Source organism: Halyomorpha halys, unplaced genomic scaffold (assembly GCF_000696795.3).
Source record: "Halyomorpha halys isolate HHAL.00 unplaced genomic scaffold, Hhal_1.1 Scaffold36.1, whole genome shotgun sequence".
NCBI classification, from domain to species: Eukaryota; Metazoa; Arthropoda; class Insecta; order Hemiptera; family Pentatomidae; genus Halyomorpha; species Halyomorpha halys.
In genome coordinates, this window is record NW_027108624.1 from 1,495,550 (window position 1) to 1,512,238 (window position 16,689).

Sequence of the window (16,689 nt, forward strand, 5' to 3'; positions counted from 1 at the left end):
GGTCGACTTCCTCGTCTCTGCAGCCTGAAGTCGTCTTAACCCATCTCACCTTTAATCCCCCAGTGGAGCGGCCCTCCCCATTCTTTGTACCCCTCGGCCAGCGGCTCCTGGCCAATATTGTAACCCCCCGCCTTCAGCGGACCCAGCTCAACCCCTTATAATGCCATCTGGCAAAGGAAGGGCACAAGTTACGTTTGTATATACTTAGATATATGTTAATGTTGTTATTTATAATAAAGGAGATAAGACAAAATAAAGGGGGGGTCCTAGCTAGATTGCACAGATAAAACGGTTAAGTTAAGGTTAAGTCAACTCTTCTGTTATTGTCCAGCTTCCATGAACTCTGGGAAGGATTACTACTATAGTATTATATATGTTATAAAAATATATTAAATTATAAAATTAAATATATTTTATAAAAATGCGATGAATCTGTCGTATAAAATAGGTTTTATCATTTTGGTTTGTAAATAAAACGGTTGATGGAGACACTATGATACTGCTGAGAACAAAGCATGCCTGCCTAGAACAGTCTGCCGTGGCGTCTATTGGTGAAACATACTCGTTGTCTTTGTTTATAAAACCCTTCCTAAATTCCACGACAGAATCTCGCGGGACGGAACAATTTACAATACATGCCGCGGGTCGGCCACCCCTGATCTAAAGTCCTTAATAAGATTACTGCGTTAAGCAGTTGGGATCCATCCTTATGCCTTGGAATCAACCTCAGCGTCAAATCGGGCAGTATTGCTATGACAAGCTCGTACACTTATAGGAGAAATGAACGGAATTAAGGAAAGAACTAGCAAAGAGAAGGCTCTTGCACAGATACCCATCGAACCACCAATAAAACAATCTTTTCAATCTTGATTTGAGCCTGCCATAAATGGAATGAAGCACCATGAATACAAAACTTATAGCAGCTATCGATGTATCTGGAATGTGTACCGTTACACCTGAAAAATTTAGATCTGGAAACAAAACGAATATGCTATATAAATAAATAGATGGCTCTACGAATGTATATTATATTCGTCCACCTTACTCGGCATTCCATTCTCATTAGGTGGATTGGTTTAACTTAATTTGAGAATTATGACTGATCTTGGGGTAGACGCGACTGGTGCGGATGCGCTAGTCCTCGCACTCATAGAAGTCTCACTATAAGAATAAAAAATCATTAAAACTGAGTTAAAAGTCCTGTCTTACAGTTTCGGATAGTTAAAAACAAAAAAGTAAACCACAGACTACAGATTAGGTTAATAGGACAACTGATACTACAGTTCACAGATTAGGTAAGATCACGTTGATAGGCAGTAGTGAAGTAATAAACCTACTAGATTAGGTTATTTGGAAATATGGTGATCTCACAATACAGGTTTGCACAGGAAGTCGCATAAGCTCTGACTGCCTCAGGCAAGTATCAAGCGCGACGATTATGGGGGCTTCCAGGACAACAGCCCAGGAGCCCCGTCTACCAAGCAATATTTTATACTAATATAGAACATTTTATATCATACAATACCATAATTATGTAATATTTAAGATAAAACGTTATGTTTTTGTTGCATAAATTATAATGGTTCTGGTGGATTTTCAGTGGTGAATTTACTGTTTGACGAGGGCCCATGAAAATTTGCCCCAGGACTCTTGGATTCTCTGGCGAGTACAACGATATTTGAAAAAAATTGCTTATATTAGTGGGCAATATAACGAATAATGGGCTCATAATACAACATTTTTTATTATTAACGTAAGACAGTATTTACTGTTAAATTGTATGTTTTGTAATAATAATCGATAGAAAATTAAGGTGGCTTTGACTACGATCTGAGGTCAGCCGTACCATAACAACAGTGAGAAGTTTGAGTCTACAGTTCTAGAATTTTAGCTCAATTTTAAGGTGCTTGTAACATATTAGTGAGCATGTCTGTTGCTTTTGTGCCAACCAGAGGGCCTAGGCAGCCCCCTAGTCCGGCACAAATACAAAAGGTATGGTTAATAACAGTTTTTTAGATATTGAGTCATCTCATGCATTATATTAATGTTTTTGATGAAATTAAAGTCAACCGTTTTGATCATTTAGATGTTAGATGAAAACAGCCAACTTATCCAAACTATACAAGAATACCAGAGTAAAGGAAAAGCACAAGAGTGCATGCAGTAAGTGGTGTAAGATATTTCTTTGAATTGTAGATTAACTAGAACTTAAAAATTAATATTTTTGTTTATGTTCAGGTATCAACAAGTACTTCATAGAAATCTTGTTTATCTAGCCTCAATTGCAGATGCCAGCCAGAACATTCAAGCTCTCTTGCCAGTAATAAGATTATATATAACTTATTTTTCTTGTCACACCCATTAGATGTTAATTGCATCGTTTTATGCACACAATGGTTTCCTAATCCATGAAAATATTAATCAGTGCCAGTATAGCTTGCTAGCAATGTAATAGTTGAATTGGATCTGTGCAACCATTTACTGTAACTTTAATAAGTATCTTAATTACTGTTAGGGAGGAAAATTAATTGTTTTTAATCAATTTTATATTATTGTATGGGTTTACATCAACTTACTAAGTCTTTTCTTGTAAACTATATTTTAAGATAAGAGTATTTATAACATTTAAAAAATCCATAGCTGATTTACTGTAAATTATCACAATTCTGCCTATATTAACTTTATTGTCGTGGATCTTTCATCTTGAAGATAAGTTGTGACATTTATTTGTTTGTAAAGTCAATATGAATACTTTTCATGGATCCTCCAAGGTGAGTGAATAGAGCTGTGAAAATTTAAAGTTTTAAGCTTATTGATTTCGTTATTATGAATGAATGAATAAATAATTTTATTCTGGGACATATGTCCCCTAAGAATAAATACATGGTTCATACATTAAAATTTTTGTCTGGCAAGCATTTACAAGTTTCCTGTAAGTTAAATGAAATTACATTAGGATATTGGCTTAACTACTGTTTATAATGTTAATCAATTACATATTAATATATGCCTATTTATTTTATTATAATGAAGCGAAGGTTTGGTTATACAATAAGTGAAGGAATAGGTGTTGTTTAAAGGAAAGAATGGATGTAGATGGACGAATAGAGAAGCGAAGAGTATCTCATATACTCAATTTAATCCCAAGAATAAACAAATCTCTAACATATACCTTTCTGTTGAGGTTAGGCTAAAATTTGCAAAATGCAGATCAATTTACGGTTTCAAGCTAGAAGTGGATGGTAGACTACTACCTCATTATGTATATGTGAATGCATGTCCACCTTTCATATCAAGCGATAGTTATGGACTAATACCATATAAGAATTTATAGTTTTGATATGGATCAATTGTTGGTTTCAGCCCTTAACCAGTTAAAGCCCACCTGTGGCTGTTGAAGTCGCTAAAATCAGTAATAATGGCTAATGTTGGTTATACTGGCTTTTGGTAAATTGCAGCTCTAACATAATCCATGCCAGCAAAGATTGGACTTTTTAAAAAACATAATTTTTTTTTTTATAAGCCACCACAGGGAGTACCCACGGCTGCTGGTGGACCACCTCCTCATCACATGCATGGACCTCAAGGCCCTGAAATCCCACCTGGTCCGTGTTTTCCTCAACCAGGTCAAGGAGGCTATAGACCACCCACAATGCCTCCGCAAGGTCCTCAACAACCACAGCAAAGTAAGTATTAAATAGTTTCATTAGGTATTTTTAGCTTTTTGATGTCTTTGTTTATCATTTTTATAGTCTTATGTTCTGGTCTTTGAAGCATTCTGTGGTTAGCCTCACTGATATTCATGGTTCCATTGAGGCATTTGACAGTGAAGTGTTTTCAGTTATATCACAAGATCATTGGGATTCCAATGTAATTTAAAAACCTAACCTTTCAAAAAATTTGTATTCTAAATTAACACTCATTTTTTGTTTAATATGTAAATGGGGAATACAACATGATGAATCAAAATCGTATAGTTCAATTTGATAGATAATACAGAATAAAAATCTTTGAAATCCATTTAAATTGAAAATTATAACAAGTTATATTATTAGCATAATACATAGTAATCTAATACTGTATGATATGTATCCTTTGTTCACTGTAACCTCTTTGTTTTTACATCACAAAATATCAGCGAGTTACTTTTTTTGGTAAAATTAAAATTTTAATTGTGGTTGTTGGTTTGGAATTAATTTTTTATTATTTTTTAAGGACCTACTATGCCGACTGGTCCTCAGCAGTATAGATCTGGCCAGGTTTATCCTGGTCAAGGACCCCAGCAACAGCCTTATCCTAATAGTCAGTATCCTAACCAACCACCACCTCAGGTTTCTTCTTCTCAGGTGATATAATATGATCTGTCTTATTAATATCGGTGTTTATAGTGTACATATTTTGTTTTAAGTATTAAAATAGAATTATAAATTTTCTAAAACAGGCATAAACTTTACTTGAATGAGCTAAATATATCGAGTTTTTACTGCAGGTCTGATTTTCTAACATTAATTGGACTGACATGATATCAAATAAGGTAATTTTCTACGGAATGGATCCATTGATGAGAAGTGTAAAACAGGAGTATACTAGACAATGGTTCCAGACATGAGCTAATTTGTTCCTCTGTTGTTAACTAGCTTTTAAAGTACTATCTTTGTCATTCAGTACTTTAGGAAAAGGAGGATTAATTAAATTATATTAAAACATTGTCCTTATTACCTAAAATATTAGGATCAAAAGAGATGAGTTAACTGGGGAATTGAGAAGGTTACACAACCCTGAATTGAGGGAACTGCACCTGTTTTTTGTAATTCAGGTTATAGCATTGCAGTGAATAAGATAGGCATGTAGAGTAGTAAGTCTTAGTAATGAACAGACCCCTTAAAAGGTAATAAACACTGAACTGACGTGTAAACAACCAAGGGGTAGACTAAAGTGTATGTGAGAGGATCATGACAAGATTCGGTGGGGAAGATGGTCAGGGGGTGTGGTCAGTAAAAAATCACAAATTAAAAAAAAAAATTTATTTGTGCCGATATTTCGACCTGATATTCAGGTCTCCATCTGGACTGTAAAACAAAAAGAGATAACAACCATCATTCAGAGAAACATAAAAATAAAAAAGGAATAATAGACTAACAAATTTGGAATTATACCTAACAGACAGTAGTAAATTGATAACAATGTAAGATGAAATATAATATTATGTAAGTAATAAGATATGTAAGTAGTGTCTAAAAAACTGAAAAACAATGTGAATCAGCTTATTAAATTCTATGTAAGAAAATGAAAATACAATGGGTGAGTAACATATATGAATAACAATATGAATATACATATACATTCGATTAACTGATCTACTCAGTCAGCTGACATCGAAGTAACAGCTAACTGGAACTCCTCCCTGCCAGTTACGAACAATCCTCGTAAACTTACACTTTACAATATAACAACAAATAAAAAAAATGATGAAAAACTATTTACATTAAAAACAAATTCCTATACCAATACCACAATACAAAAAAACTCACAAGCTCACCAAAAGTAAAAGCTATACTTGGAAATAAAGAAAAAGAGTCCTGGAACAATAAAATGAAGAACATAGAATAAAAAAATTACAAAAGTCACATATTAACTCAAAACAAAACAAACAAATTAAATAAATAAATAAATTTCTAGTGGAGGTGATATGAGAACACTGTCTCTATATTGTCATTGCCAGGAGTTTCAACTGTTCAATGTGGACTGTTCTCTTCTTTTTAGGTTCTCTGATACTTTCTGTTGTGACAATGTTATTTTCCCTAATGATTGTCACCCTGAATGGGCCCTTGTATCGCTGTATCTCCTTACCTCTGTTAAAACCCAACTTTCTATATACGATCTTCCCGATTTTGATCGCTCCTATCCAGTCTTTGACCTTTAAATTTTCTTGCGCTACGCGGTTTTTTCCTTTTCAATTTTTTCCCATGCATTCTCCCATAAGTTTCTTCGAGCAATGTGGTTATTGAGTATTTTCTCTCCATCCGCTGTCGTGCCCTTATAGTCCTGCCAATGTCCGTGAACCCTAAAGAGGATCTCAAACGTCAAAAACCCCATAACTGCATGTACAGAATGGTTATAGGCCGCAATCGCCTTGCATCTGGTTCTAGTTTCTGGTCGACCTGATATAATCGAAGATGGTCACTTAACTTGCCATGAAGCCACTCAATGCCTCCTCTACTCGTGTCCTGGTACGTTTAGAAGCCATATTATATCAAGGTCCGTCCTTCATTTCCTTTTGAATCATGGCATCGTCAAATTCTCTACCTGAATCTGATGAGATACAGGTTATTTTGCTCCGGAACTGCGTAGAATTGAAACCATAATCGGAGAGCTGCCATTATAGCTTCCAAAGACCTGTCCTGCACCTGGTGCCCATTGCCACCTTACTGAAGAGGTCAATCATGGTCACCCATTTGTATCCCTTCCATGTAAATGTGTCAGTTTGTTCATCTTCGAGTGGTGCATCTATGGTGTCTTCCTTTAGGTGGATGTTTGTAGTACTTAGTGGGTAATGTAATCTCACAGCTGCCTATAACCTCCAAAATAGTCTCTTATCACCCATCAAAATTATCTTCTCTTTAAGGCCTGCATAGTCTCAGGGATTCCACAGAGATTTGTCTTACCCTGATGATACGTTAGGATGACTTCTCATTGTTGTTCATCTTCCAAAAAAGGTTTCCCGCCATCAGTTTGCAACAAACGAATGTTCTGCTCATTCCTATTTGTTCATCACACCATAGCCGCTTGATCTTCTTCCAAATGGTTTCATTCCCAACATACAGGTGATGCTTTTCTCCAGGCTTCAAAGCATTATTCACACCTGGCTGCGACCAGATCATTGTTACTTTACTTCTGTACTCACTATATATAATTTTTGTCAATCCGGTGGTGTTCGTTTTCCAAATAATTTGTCTCTTCTTGTCATTAATCACTTTATCTCCTGGTCTTTCTTCTACCGAACTATCATTATTCGATGATTCTTCCATATCATCTTCTTCCACTCCATCCTGTCTTCCTCTCTATGCATCCATTCCTGCTGAAACTGTCTCATGACACCGGACAGTTCTCCAGCCTCATCCTCTAGCATTTACTGTTATTGCTTGTAACAACCAATCAGCTTCTACATTTTCTTTCCCTGGTTTATACTGATAGATTTCCATATTATACTGTCTGAGAAGCTCCTGCCAAAGCTCCTAATCCTGGCTGAAGACTCTTTCAACTTTCCTACCAATTGCACCTGTGGTTAGTGTACTCTAAACCTCCTGCCAAATAGGTAGGGCCTAAAGTGGTCAACAGCTCACATTATTCCCAAGAGCTCTCATTCCAGTACGCTGTACCTGATTTCCATCTCCGTTCGGCTTCTTCTGGGGTACACCACAGGGTGATCTCCCCCTTCACCCTCCTGAGACAACACCGCTCCCAGCACGTACTCACTCGTATCTGTTATGATAAGTGAATTAGCGAGTAAAGTCTGGAAACACATGCACTGGCTCCCGCTGCAGCTTCTCCATACACCACCTGATGTAGTCTTCCCCCATTGAAATGATCATCACTTTTCGGCCTTTCTTCAGTAGATTGTAGAGTGGGACAAGGTACTCTGCCATTTCTGGCACAAATCTCCTGTAATATTTCAAAGTACCCAACGACGTCTGAACTCTCTTCACATCTCTAGGTCAGGCCAGCTTCCTGTAATCTATCACCACCCTATACTTTTCAGTAATTTCACCAGGTGTGTGCTCTTCTTTTTTACCACCCACAATAGACTATTTTATGGGGATGTACTATCAATAATTATTCCTTGATGTATTAAACTTTTGAGCTCTTCCCAGATGTGGGGACTAGCACCTGCAGATATCTCCTCTCTTTTATTTTACTTCCCAACTTAATTCTCCATTGAAATTCTTCCCCTTATATTCTTAACTCAAGCACCCACCTTCCCTAGCAGGTCACAGCTCACAATCACTTTGTATTTCCTCGGCATATTCCCAACGATATGTACTGGCAAGTTCCCGTATGTACTGGGGACTAGCACCTGCAGATATCTCCTCTCTTTTATTTTACTTCCCAACTTAATTCTCCATTGAAATTCTTCCCCTTATATTCTTAACTCAAGCACCCACCTTCCCTAGCAGGTCACAGCTCACAATCACTTTGTATTTCCTCGGCATATTCCCAACGATATGTACTGGCAAGTTCCCCTCAAGAATCATTTCTTCTTTGGTGTACTGTTCTTCGCCTTAGACTCTGGGTGTTGATTTCCATCGGTTCCACCTGACCCGATCATCCCTTCCTATGGTACACATAGGGACATTGTCTAGCTATGTGTCCCTTGTTTCCACACTCGAAGCACTGAGTTCGGGCCCAAATTTGCCACATACATGACTATTGCGGTCCTCTCGCTGGCTGCTGGTTTTAGGTTTTGGTTGCCCTGATCTTCTGTCCCTGTTGAGAGTTTTTTTCCTGCCGTTATCCTTGTGCTCACTTTATTTCCAGATCAGTGCAGTAGTCCTAGGCCAATTGTATGAAATCCTATTCCATCCTGGTTTTTCAGGATTCCTCCTCCCAAGCGCTGACATCCATCATCTCTTGGGCCCACTCGGTAGGCCATGCTTTCTTAGGCCAACTGTACCTTGAGGATTGTAGCCAGGAAACCCATTCTCCCCTTTGCCTCCTCGACATCCACTGTCTCTCATTTTCTTCATGATTTGGTCATACCGGGCAAGGAGAATCCCAGCAAACTGCCCTCTAGATTGTCTAGATTTTCTCATAACATTTGAAAGATGTCGTCCAGCTCCCGCCTCCAAAATCTTTCTTCAATCTATCTTTGACTATGGGCCACGGTGTTTCTTCATCGGCCTGAATTTGGTTTAGGATACTCCTCTTTATCCTACATACCAAGGCCGCCTTCAATGAGTCCCCATCTCGTTTGTTTAGTAAAGAAAAGATAAATAACCGATTGATTTGATCGGTCCATTCATAAACGATGTTTCCCTGGAGAGGAGTGTAAAATGAACAAAATTACAGGTGTGATTATTGTGGACTTGGTGTGCATACTTTTGTACTATAATAAAAAATCTTTTTCTTTGTTTTTGGTTCATTGCGTTTTTTCCTCTTGGCCTGGGTATCACGCAACAATATTATATTTTATCTTGTATTGTTATCAATCTACTACTGTCTAATTCCGTGGTTATTAATCAATAAAAACATACCAAGGCCGCCTTCAATGAGTCCCCATCTCTTTTGTTTAGTAGCTTTACTGCTACCTTAGCTTCAATTCTTGTAAGTTGGTCGCCTCCTTTAAGAAAATGGTTCATCTCACCAATTTCTCCAGTAAACCTTTGTAAATCTGAAATGGCATTCTGTAGGTCCTGTGATGTTGCTGTGCGAATTTTCATCCATTCTATAGCATTCACTTGTGCTACACCAAATGTCATCTTTAAATGCTTATCTTACGAAGAACAGCAAGTAAGAAAGGAAAACAATTTTTTTTTTCAATATAAAAAATAACTTTCAACCAACTCGTTCCTGGGTTTCGGCACCACTTAAGTATCGATGAGAGAAAATGTTATAGTAAAATTTTAGTTATACTCATACTTTTGTCGCAACTAGTTTTGGCCAACAATAGTGTGAAAATTCATTTAATCTATAATATAAAATAAGAAGTATTTTATTATTAAACAATGAAAAATTTATAGCAGAAGTAACAAGGTTATCTCCTTGGTGAGAGAAAAGATAAATAACCGATTGATTTGATCGGTCCATTCATAAACGATGTTTCCCTGGAGAGGAGTGTAAAATGAACAAAATTACAGGTGTGATTATTGTGGACTTGGTGTGCATACTTTTGTACTATAATAAAAAATCTTTTTCTTTGTTTTTGGTTCATTGCGTTTTTTCCTCTTGGCCTGGGTATCACGCAACAATATTATATTTTATCTTGTATTGTTATCAATCTACTACTGTCTAATTCCGTGGTTATTAATCAATAAAAACATACCAAGGCCGCCTTCAATGAGTCCCCATCTCTTTTGTTTAGTAGCTTTACTGCTACCTTAGCTTCAATTCTTGTAAGTTGGTCGCCTCCTTTAAGAAAATGGTTCAACTCACCAATTTCTCCAGTAAACCTTTCTAAATCTGAAATGGCATTCTGTAGGTCCTGTGATGCTTCCTCCACACACCCTCCCTAATTCGCTTCTTTCTTCTGCATAGCAAATGCAAGCGAAAAATACATGCTCCGCTGTTTCCTTGACAGTCTAACATGCATGGCATTCTGCGGTGTTGTCCAGTTTGGATCGGTACTAGTAGGCTCTAAAGCACCCTTGTCCGGTCAACAGTTGGTTCACATATAAATTTACTAAATGTGTGAACATTAAACTGGTGACGTGCATCAATCATGACACCTAGGTATTTTAAACAAGATTGAGAACGTATTTCGTGCCTATCCATCATGACAGTGATGAACTTCGTTTGCTTCCTGCTAGTGATTAGGAGAACCTTGGTTTTGTCATCAGCAAGCTGTAGCCTACTGAAGACAGCCTGCCTCGCACCGTAGCAACAGCCTGTCTAGCGATAAGGGTAACTTCTTCCAATTACTTCTCTGCCACTACCACTGCAACATCATTTCTGATCATTGCTGTGGGACACCACCGGTCACCTTGTATCACCTTGTCTTGGCCAATGTCTGAAAGATAAAACAGAACTCTATCTCTAAAGTAGTCTGTAAAAACTCTCATGAGATAGACTGGTATTGCTATAGTCTGTTGGGCATCTAGTATACAGGTCTATCTTGCAGTGTTAAAAGCATTCTTGACATCTAGAATGATGATTGCTGCATAACACTTAGCACCTCTCCTCCACCTTGCTCCTGCAACTGCTGTACAGGCTGTTTCAACTATTAATCCTATAGCAACTACCGTGGATCGCTCTTTACGAAATCCATATTGAGCCCTTGAGAGGCCTTTTCTCAAATGCCTTACCCATAGTATCCAATAAACAAATTGGGCAATAGGTTGATGGGTCTTCCAGTCTTCCCTTACCCTTTGGAATAAGTACAAGGCGCTGCCTCTTCCTCCAAGATTTTGGAATTGAGCCTTCACGAATACAGGGATTGGAGAGATTAATGAAAAGATCCGGCCATTTCCTGAGAGCCACATTTGGAATTACGTCCAATCCTGATGCCCTGCCATATTGTAGATCTGAGGCAATGTCCTCACCTTAAAAAACCCAAATTTTATTAAGAAATAAACAAGAACATGAAATTTATTTATTTTTTATCTATCTGATTTCAATAATGTTGTCAAATTAATTATGAACCCTTTATGGTGTCATAAAAAGAGTGATTAAATCAATCATTAAAAAAAAACTAATGAGTTTACCAAGTGATTTTCTACTGAGGGTACATTGAAACAGGTTCCAAAATATTTATTTTAATTTTCATTAAATTTTATGATAACAATTACTGCATTATTTTTATTTTTAAAACAAATGAATAACTGTTTTGAAAAATTTGATTGATTCCAATAGACATAGTTGGGAACTTACCAGGAGAGCCCAAAGATTGAGGTGGAGAGTCAGAAGAGATTAGAGTAACCACTCTTGTTCCCTTTACCATCTCACTCCTTAGAAATCAGTTGGAACCAGGGATCAGATTATAAAGACTTGAGTTTTATTTCTAGACTCCATTTAAGCACCCCGACTATTCGATCTATTGAAAGATAAAACACTATGAACAGAAGATTATTGTGTCTAGTTTCCGTACAACACTCTGAACAGAAAATTATTTTGTCTAGTTTCCTACTATGAACAGAAGATTATTTTATAGTTAAGATAGTGTTTAGTTTCCGATAGTGTCACAGTCCTTGAAATAATAATTAAAATTTTCATCTTCATCAAGTTCAACAAATTTTCCATTATCTTAACATTTAAATCCTCCATTTTCAACTAGGCATAGGCAACTTGAAATAAAATGAAAATATTATATTATTCTGGGACTAGGTCCCTTTAGAACAATTACAAAAGTAATTTTATTATTATAATAACATATATTGGCCAAAAAACAAGTGTGACCACAGTTATTTATATACAGAAAAAAAAATTAATCAAAAACTAACTGACTAAAAACATAGAAATAAAAAGGTAATTACAAAATATATGTACCATTATAATATTGGATTAGATCGGTGAAGTAAAAAAGATAGTTAAATAGAAGGGTTTTAAACGAGGGAAGGGTTGGTGCATAACATATGTTAGTGGAAATGGAGTTCTTGCATGAATGATAAGACTTGCAAAGGCAATGAGTGAGAGTTCTACCATTAGTAGAAAATGTTTTTCTAGTTTCATATATTCATTTAATTTCTATTAATCCTACATACCTCTGTTCCATATGTATTGGCTTATAAAGAACTATATATAAGCACTAACAACCAATCAGTCTATATTGCTTTCACGGTAACATTTTGGTGAATCATTGATTTTTTTTGTAATTTTGAATATTCTGCAACTAGGTCTCTAGTATATATTAATTTTTTGTATTTAGCCGATTAGAAGTTTAAATATTTTTATTTATTTTTATTACTAGAACTACACTGGAGGCCCACCTTCAGGAGGTAGTACTGGTGGACCCCCACCTTCTACTGGTTACCAAGGAGGCTATCCACCCGTTACAAATCAGTCTGGTTATCCAGGCTATGGTGGACAACAACCACCTCCTGTCACTCAACAAACTCAGCCTCAACCACAGCAGGGTCCTGGTTTCAACCAGCCCAATCCTCAACCTTCTCAACAGCAGCAAGGGTATTCAAAGAGAATAATAAAGTTTTCTTATAATGTGTCATGTTCATTTATAGTTTCTATGATTTAATATATTAATAATAAATTATATAATTTTAGAGTACAGTTTCTTGTTAAATTATTGTGGTATACTTTGAAATTATTTACAGATATCCTCCAGTAAATTCTCAGACCAGCAACTATGGAGGAAATTATGGAGCTCAACCTTATCCACCATCTCAACCTGTTACCCAGGCAGGACAAAATACCTACACTAGTGGTGGCACAGGTGGTGGTAGTGGTGGATCCTATTCTGGAGGAGCTGGAAGCGGAAGCAGTGGTTACCCTGGTTATCCTCCATATACAACAGCACCATCGGCATCAACACAGACACCTCAGTATCCAGGGGGTCAATACCCGTATCAATATCCTGGTGGAGGGCAGTATCAATATAGGCCTCCCCAACAACCTCCTCCTGGTGGTCAATATCCTCCTTACAATTATCAGCCACCCCCTCCTCCACAACAACAGTAATATTGTTCGACAGTAGCTTTCAGGCCATGGTGCTTTTGCAATTCTTTATGTTGCATTTATCTGACATACTGTTTCTAAAAGATTACTATAACCTTTAAACTATGGTGATTTTCACTCAAATGTCACAATTGAATTATCATTTATGTTTTAACAAATTTATTTATATCGATTATAAGATCCATTGTTAATTTTTGTCGAAATTTAGGAGTGACTAGGAATTCAGCTATTGATGTCACAGCTGATGGTAGTCTTGTGATGGGTATAGTTATGTTTTTTCATAGGTGTTCAAATTTATCAAATATCATTTGATATTTTTAACAGTTGGTATTTTGATCTTGAAGATCAAAGTGATAATGTATTTAAATTGATGGAGAAGTTTTGTTACAATTACAAATATCTGCCAATTGAATATTTGTGGAAGTTAAAAGCACAAAATTATTTTAACTTCAACTGTACTTAATCGCATTGTAGTAAAATTTCAGTGTTTAAAAACTTTGATGTAATGTCTTTCTAAAAAATATTTATTTATTTTAATTATTAATCTTATAATCCAGAGTCTTAATCACTGTTGCAAATTTATATTTATTTTTTTTTTTGTAAATTTGCTAAAAAAAAATTTTTTTATATCTTTGAATGTTGGCATTACTAAGTGAAAAAATTGTGAAATATTAGCCATTATATTGCGTTTGAATTTTTTTATGTATACTGGAAAATTGTAATATTAATTGTTTTGACTGCATTTAAGCTGGGATTAATATTAAAATAAATTATTTAATTCCTGATTGTCATGTTTTTCATCATTTTTTTATTCCATTCCTTTTGCTCCTATGAATTAAAAAAGAGGATGAAAAGATCAAAGGTTTGACTGAGGTATCAAAAAATCAAGAACAATCAGGGGGTAATGAGATTGGGGAAAATCTTTAACTGCAATTGGAATGCATTTTAATATGGGACTGAGGAAAGGGATATATAACAAATATAGATTGGAAAACAGGAACACTGCCTGATGACAGGGCTCACCAGTTTTTATGTAGGCAGCACTCAATTTGAGACTTATTTGTGTTGGCTACCTTTTTGGGAGTCCTGTTGGTGTTAATGTAGGGAATTGCTATGTTGCATTGTCATATGCTATGCACCTATGACAACATAGGTTAGTGCTATGTTGGAGGCTTTCAAAGTATTTTATGTTCTTCCCTGAGATGAATTCCATCACTGTCAGCTGTCCAAGACGTCTATGTATGTAGTCAGTTTTCGCTCTGTATAATAAAGCATGATTTACAATACATCTCAGGATACTGCCCTGAAACTGTTGGAGTGCTATGTAAGCCAGTAGAGGAGGGCTGGTTTGAGTATACTTTTGTATACTCATAGCATATCACCTTGTAAGAAAATATTGATATACATTTTGAACCATGGCTCCTTAAATTTTTCCTATTTTGTTATTTAACCATTAGTTAATTAAAATATTTAATTAATATAATAAATCATACTAATAGCAATTATCTGAGAAATTAAGTTATAAGTGCACCTTAGATTAGAAACTAAATAGTGAGGAAGAATAAAGTAATGGTGATCACCTAATCAGTGGGAAGGCTTAGATGGGATAGTTGCATAAAAGGAACCTCTGAAGCTTGCTAGAATTAGATATTTCCAGATGAATTATAAGGTTACATACAATTTTCTGAGGAAGAAAAATTATGTGGCGAAATCACAGTCAAGTGTGCAATCAGAAGGAATTCTAGTTGAATTGAATGATATAGGTAAAATCTTGCCTATTATAACTAACACACATGGGTGTTGTTGGGACTAGAATAAGACATTCTGATAATAATTTACAATTTATGCTCTTCCAAAAAAAAAAAAAGAGATAGCCATGTTAATATAAGAAGATATTTTCAAAAGAGGACTTCAAACCCAGTTTCAAGAAGAACTGAGTTGGTTTTGGTACAGCCTAAATTAAAAAAATTTGTAGACTATCCAAACTCAGGTAACTCTTTTGTAGATAAAAATATTGATCTCAGAAGGGAAAAACTCTCACCCTTAAGCCTCTTAGGATCATCAGAGTAAAGTGAAACAAATTTATATTAGGAACATGTTCTTGAACTGTTACTTGTAAGTATTCCTTTCCTATGCCTAACATGACCCCCTCCTGGATGGACTTTGATAGGCTCCCTATTTGTCCAAATTGAACTTGAAACAGGCATTTTTGCAAGTCCCTCTTTGCTGTGTCTTAAAAGAATGACTGTAAAGTACACACTAGATTCATTAAGAAGAACCTTTTATTATATAATGAAAACAAATGTAACTTCAACACACACTAAATACCTACATTGATGCACGCAATTGAGGCTAAATAATAACGACTGAGTAAAGGTAGAGCACTGTTATAATCCCTAAAGGGTAACCTATTTACATACATTACATTCTCCCCCACTTGAATAAAAACTAGTCCTTTTGATAAAGGTCATAATCAGAAAGGTAACGTGGAGGTGCTCGTTGTCTGGACGATCTGCGAACTGGAGGAGCTTCAGGCTGATTGGGCTCAGGAGGATCAGCTTCACTGGGTTCTTCTGTGTCATCCTGACTACAGTCAGCGCCAGAAACGTTTCTCATAGTATCAAACTCTGATGGTTCAGCAGTAGTTGGATCTCCAAGGTGGGTCGAACGGCGGGGCAAATGTGACACTTTTCTTAAACACCAGGGACGATAGTAGCTGATTGATGTGTCGCTTTAAACTACGCCCTGAATCCAATTCGACGATGTAGTGACATTTTCCTAGTTTCCTGGTGACGATACCAAACTGTCATACATCCTGGTTATCTTGATGGGTTCTCACCTGAACTCTCTCCCACACTTGAATAGTACGAACCCGCCGAGCATCCTTGAAGGTCGAAAACAGACGGGCTTTTGTATTCGGACGAAGGGCATCCAGGCAAATGCGAATTCTTCTTTTCAAGTAGAGTTTCCAACCTCAACCCGAAGACTGAAGCCCAGACTGCTGCAGGACATTCTGTTATAAATTTTAATAAATATAAAATTAATTCATAGTCACACTACCTCTATTTTACTTTTTATTATTACTCATTTTATTTATTCATTATTTTTTTTTTCCATTTTCTTCTCTCGTCCCTTTTTCAAATTAACTTGTTTCTTCTTACTATTAGAGGACAATTGTTTGTTTTATTTAAGTGTACCAATATCATTATTTTTACTTTCCTCTTTTATTAAGAAGCATTATTCTTTTCTATTTTTTTTTTTTTTTCTTCTCTTAATAATAATATTGTATATAGTTAGGGGTGTCTTTTGTACGAGACTATACCCCCCATAATCAACTGTTAAAATATT

General features: G+C 36.1%; 1 protein-coding gene across 1 annotated transcript; it reads left to right on the forward strand.

Moving 5' to 3' along the window:
• The first annotated feature begins 1,819 nt into the window (after positions 1-1,819).
• Positions 1,820-14,126, forward strand: LOC106686796 (protein SSXT). The gene is made up of 7 exons (XM_014430323.3): positions 1,820-1,992; positions 2,087-2,163; positions 2,239-2,320; positions 3,524-3,686; positions 4,216-4,346; positions 12,620-12,834; positions 12,981-14,126. Exons 1-7 carry the CDS (start codon positions 1,927-1,929, stop codon positions 13,342-13,344), a joined length of 1,098 nt encoding a protein of 365 aa, XP_014285809.1. The 5' UTR covers positions 1,820-1,926; the 3' UTR covers positions 13,345-14,126.
• Positions 14,127-16,689: the final 2,563 nt, after the last annotated feature.

Excerpts from the sequence above, each read along its gene's own strand:
- LOC106686796 (XM_014430323.3), top strand. The coding sequence starts at position 1,927 with ATGTCTGTTGCTTTTGTGCCAACCAGAGGGCCTAGGCAGCCCCCTAGT. Across the intron at positions 2,164-2,238 it reads AAAGCACAAGAGTGCATGCA|GTATCAACAAGTACTTCATA; the intron begins GTAAGTGGTGTA and ends GTTTATGTTCAG. Across the intron at positions 12,835-12,980 it reads CCTTCTCAACAGCAGCAAGG|ATATCCTCCAGTAAATTCTC; the intron begins GTATTCAAAGAG and ends AATTATTTACAG.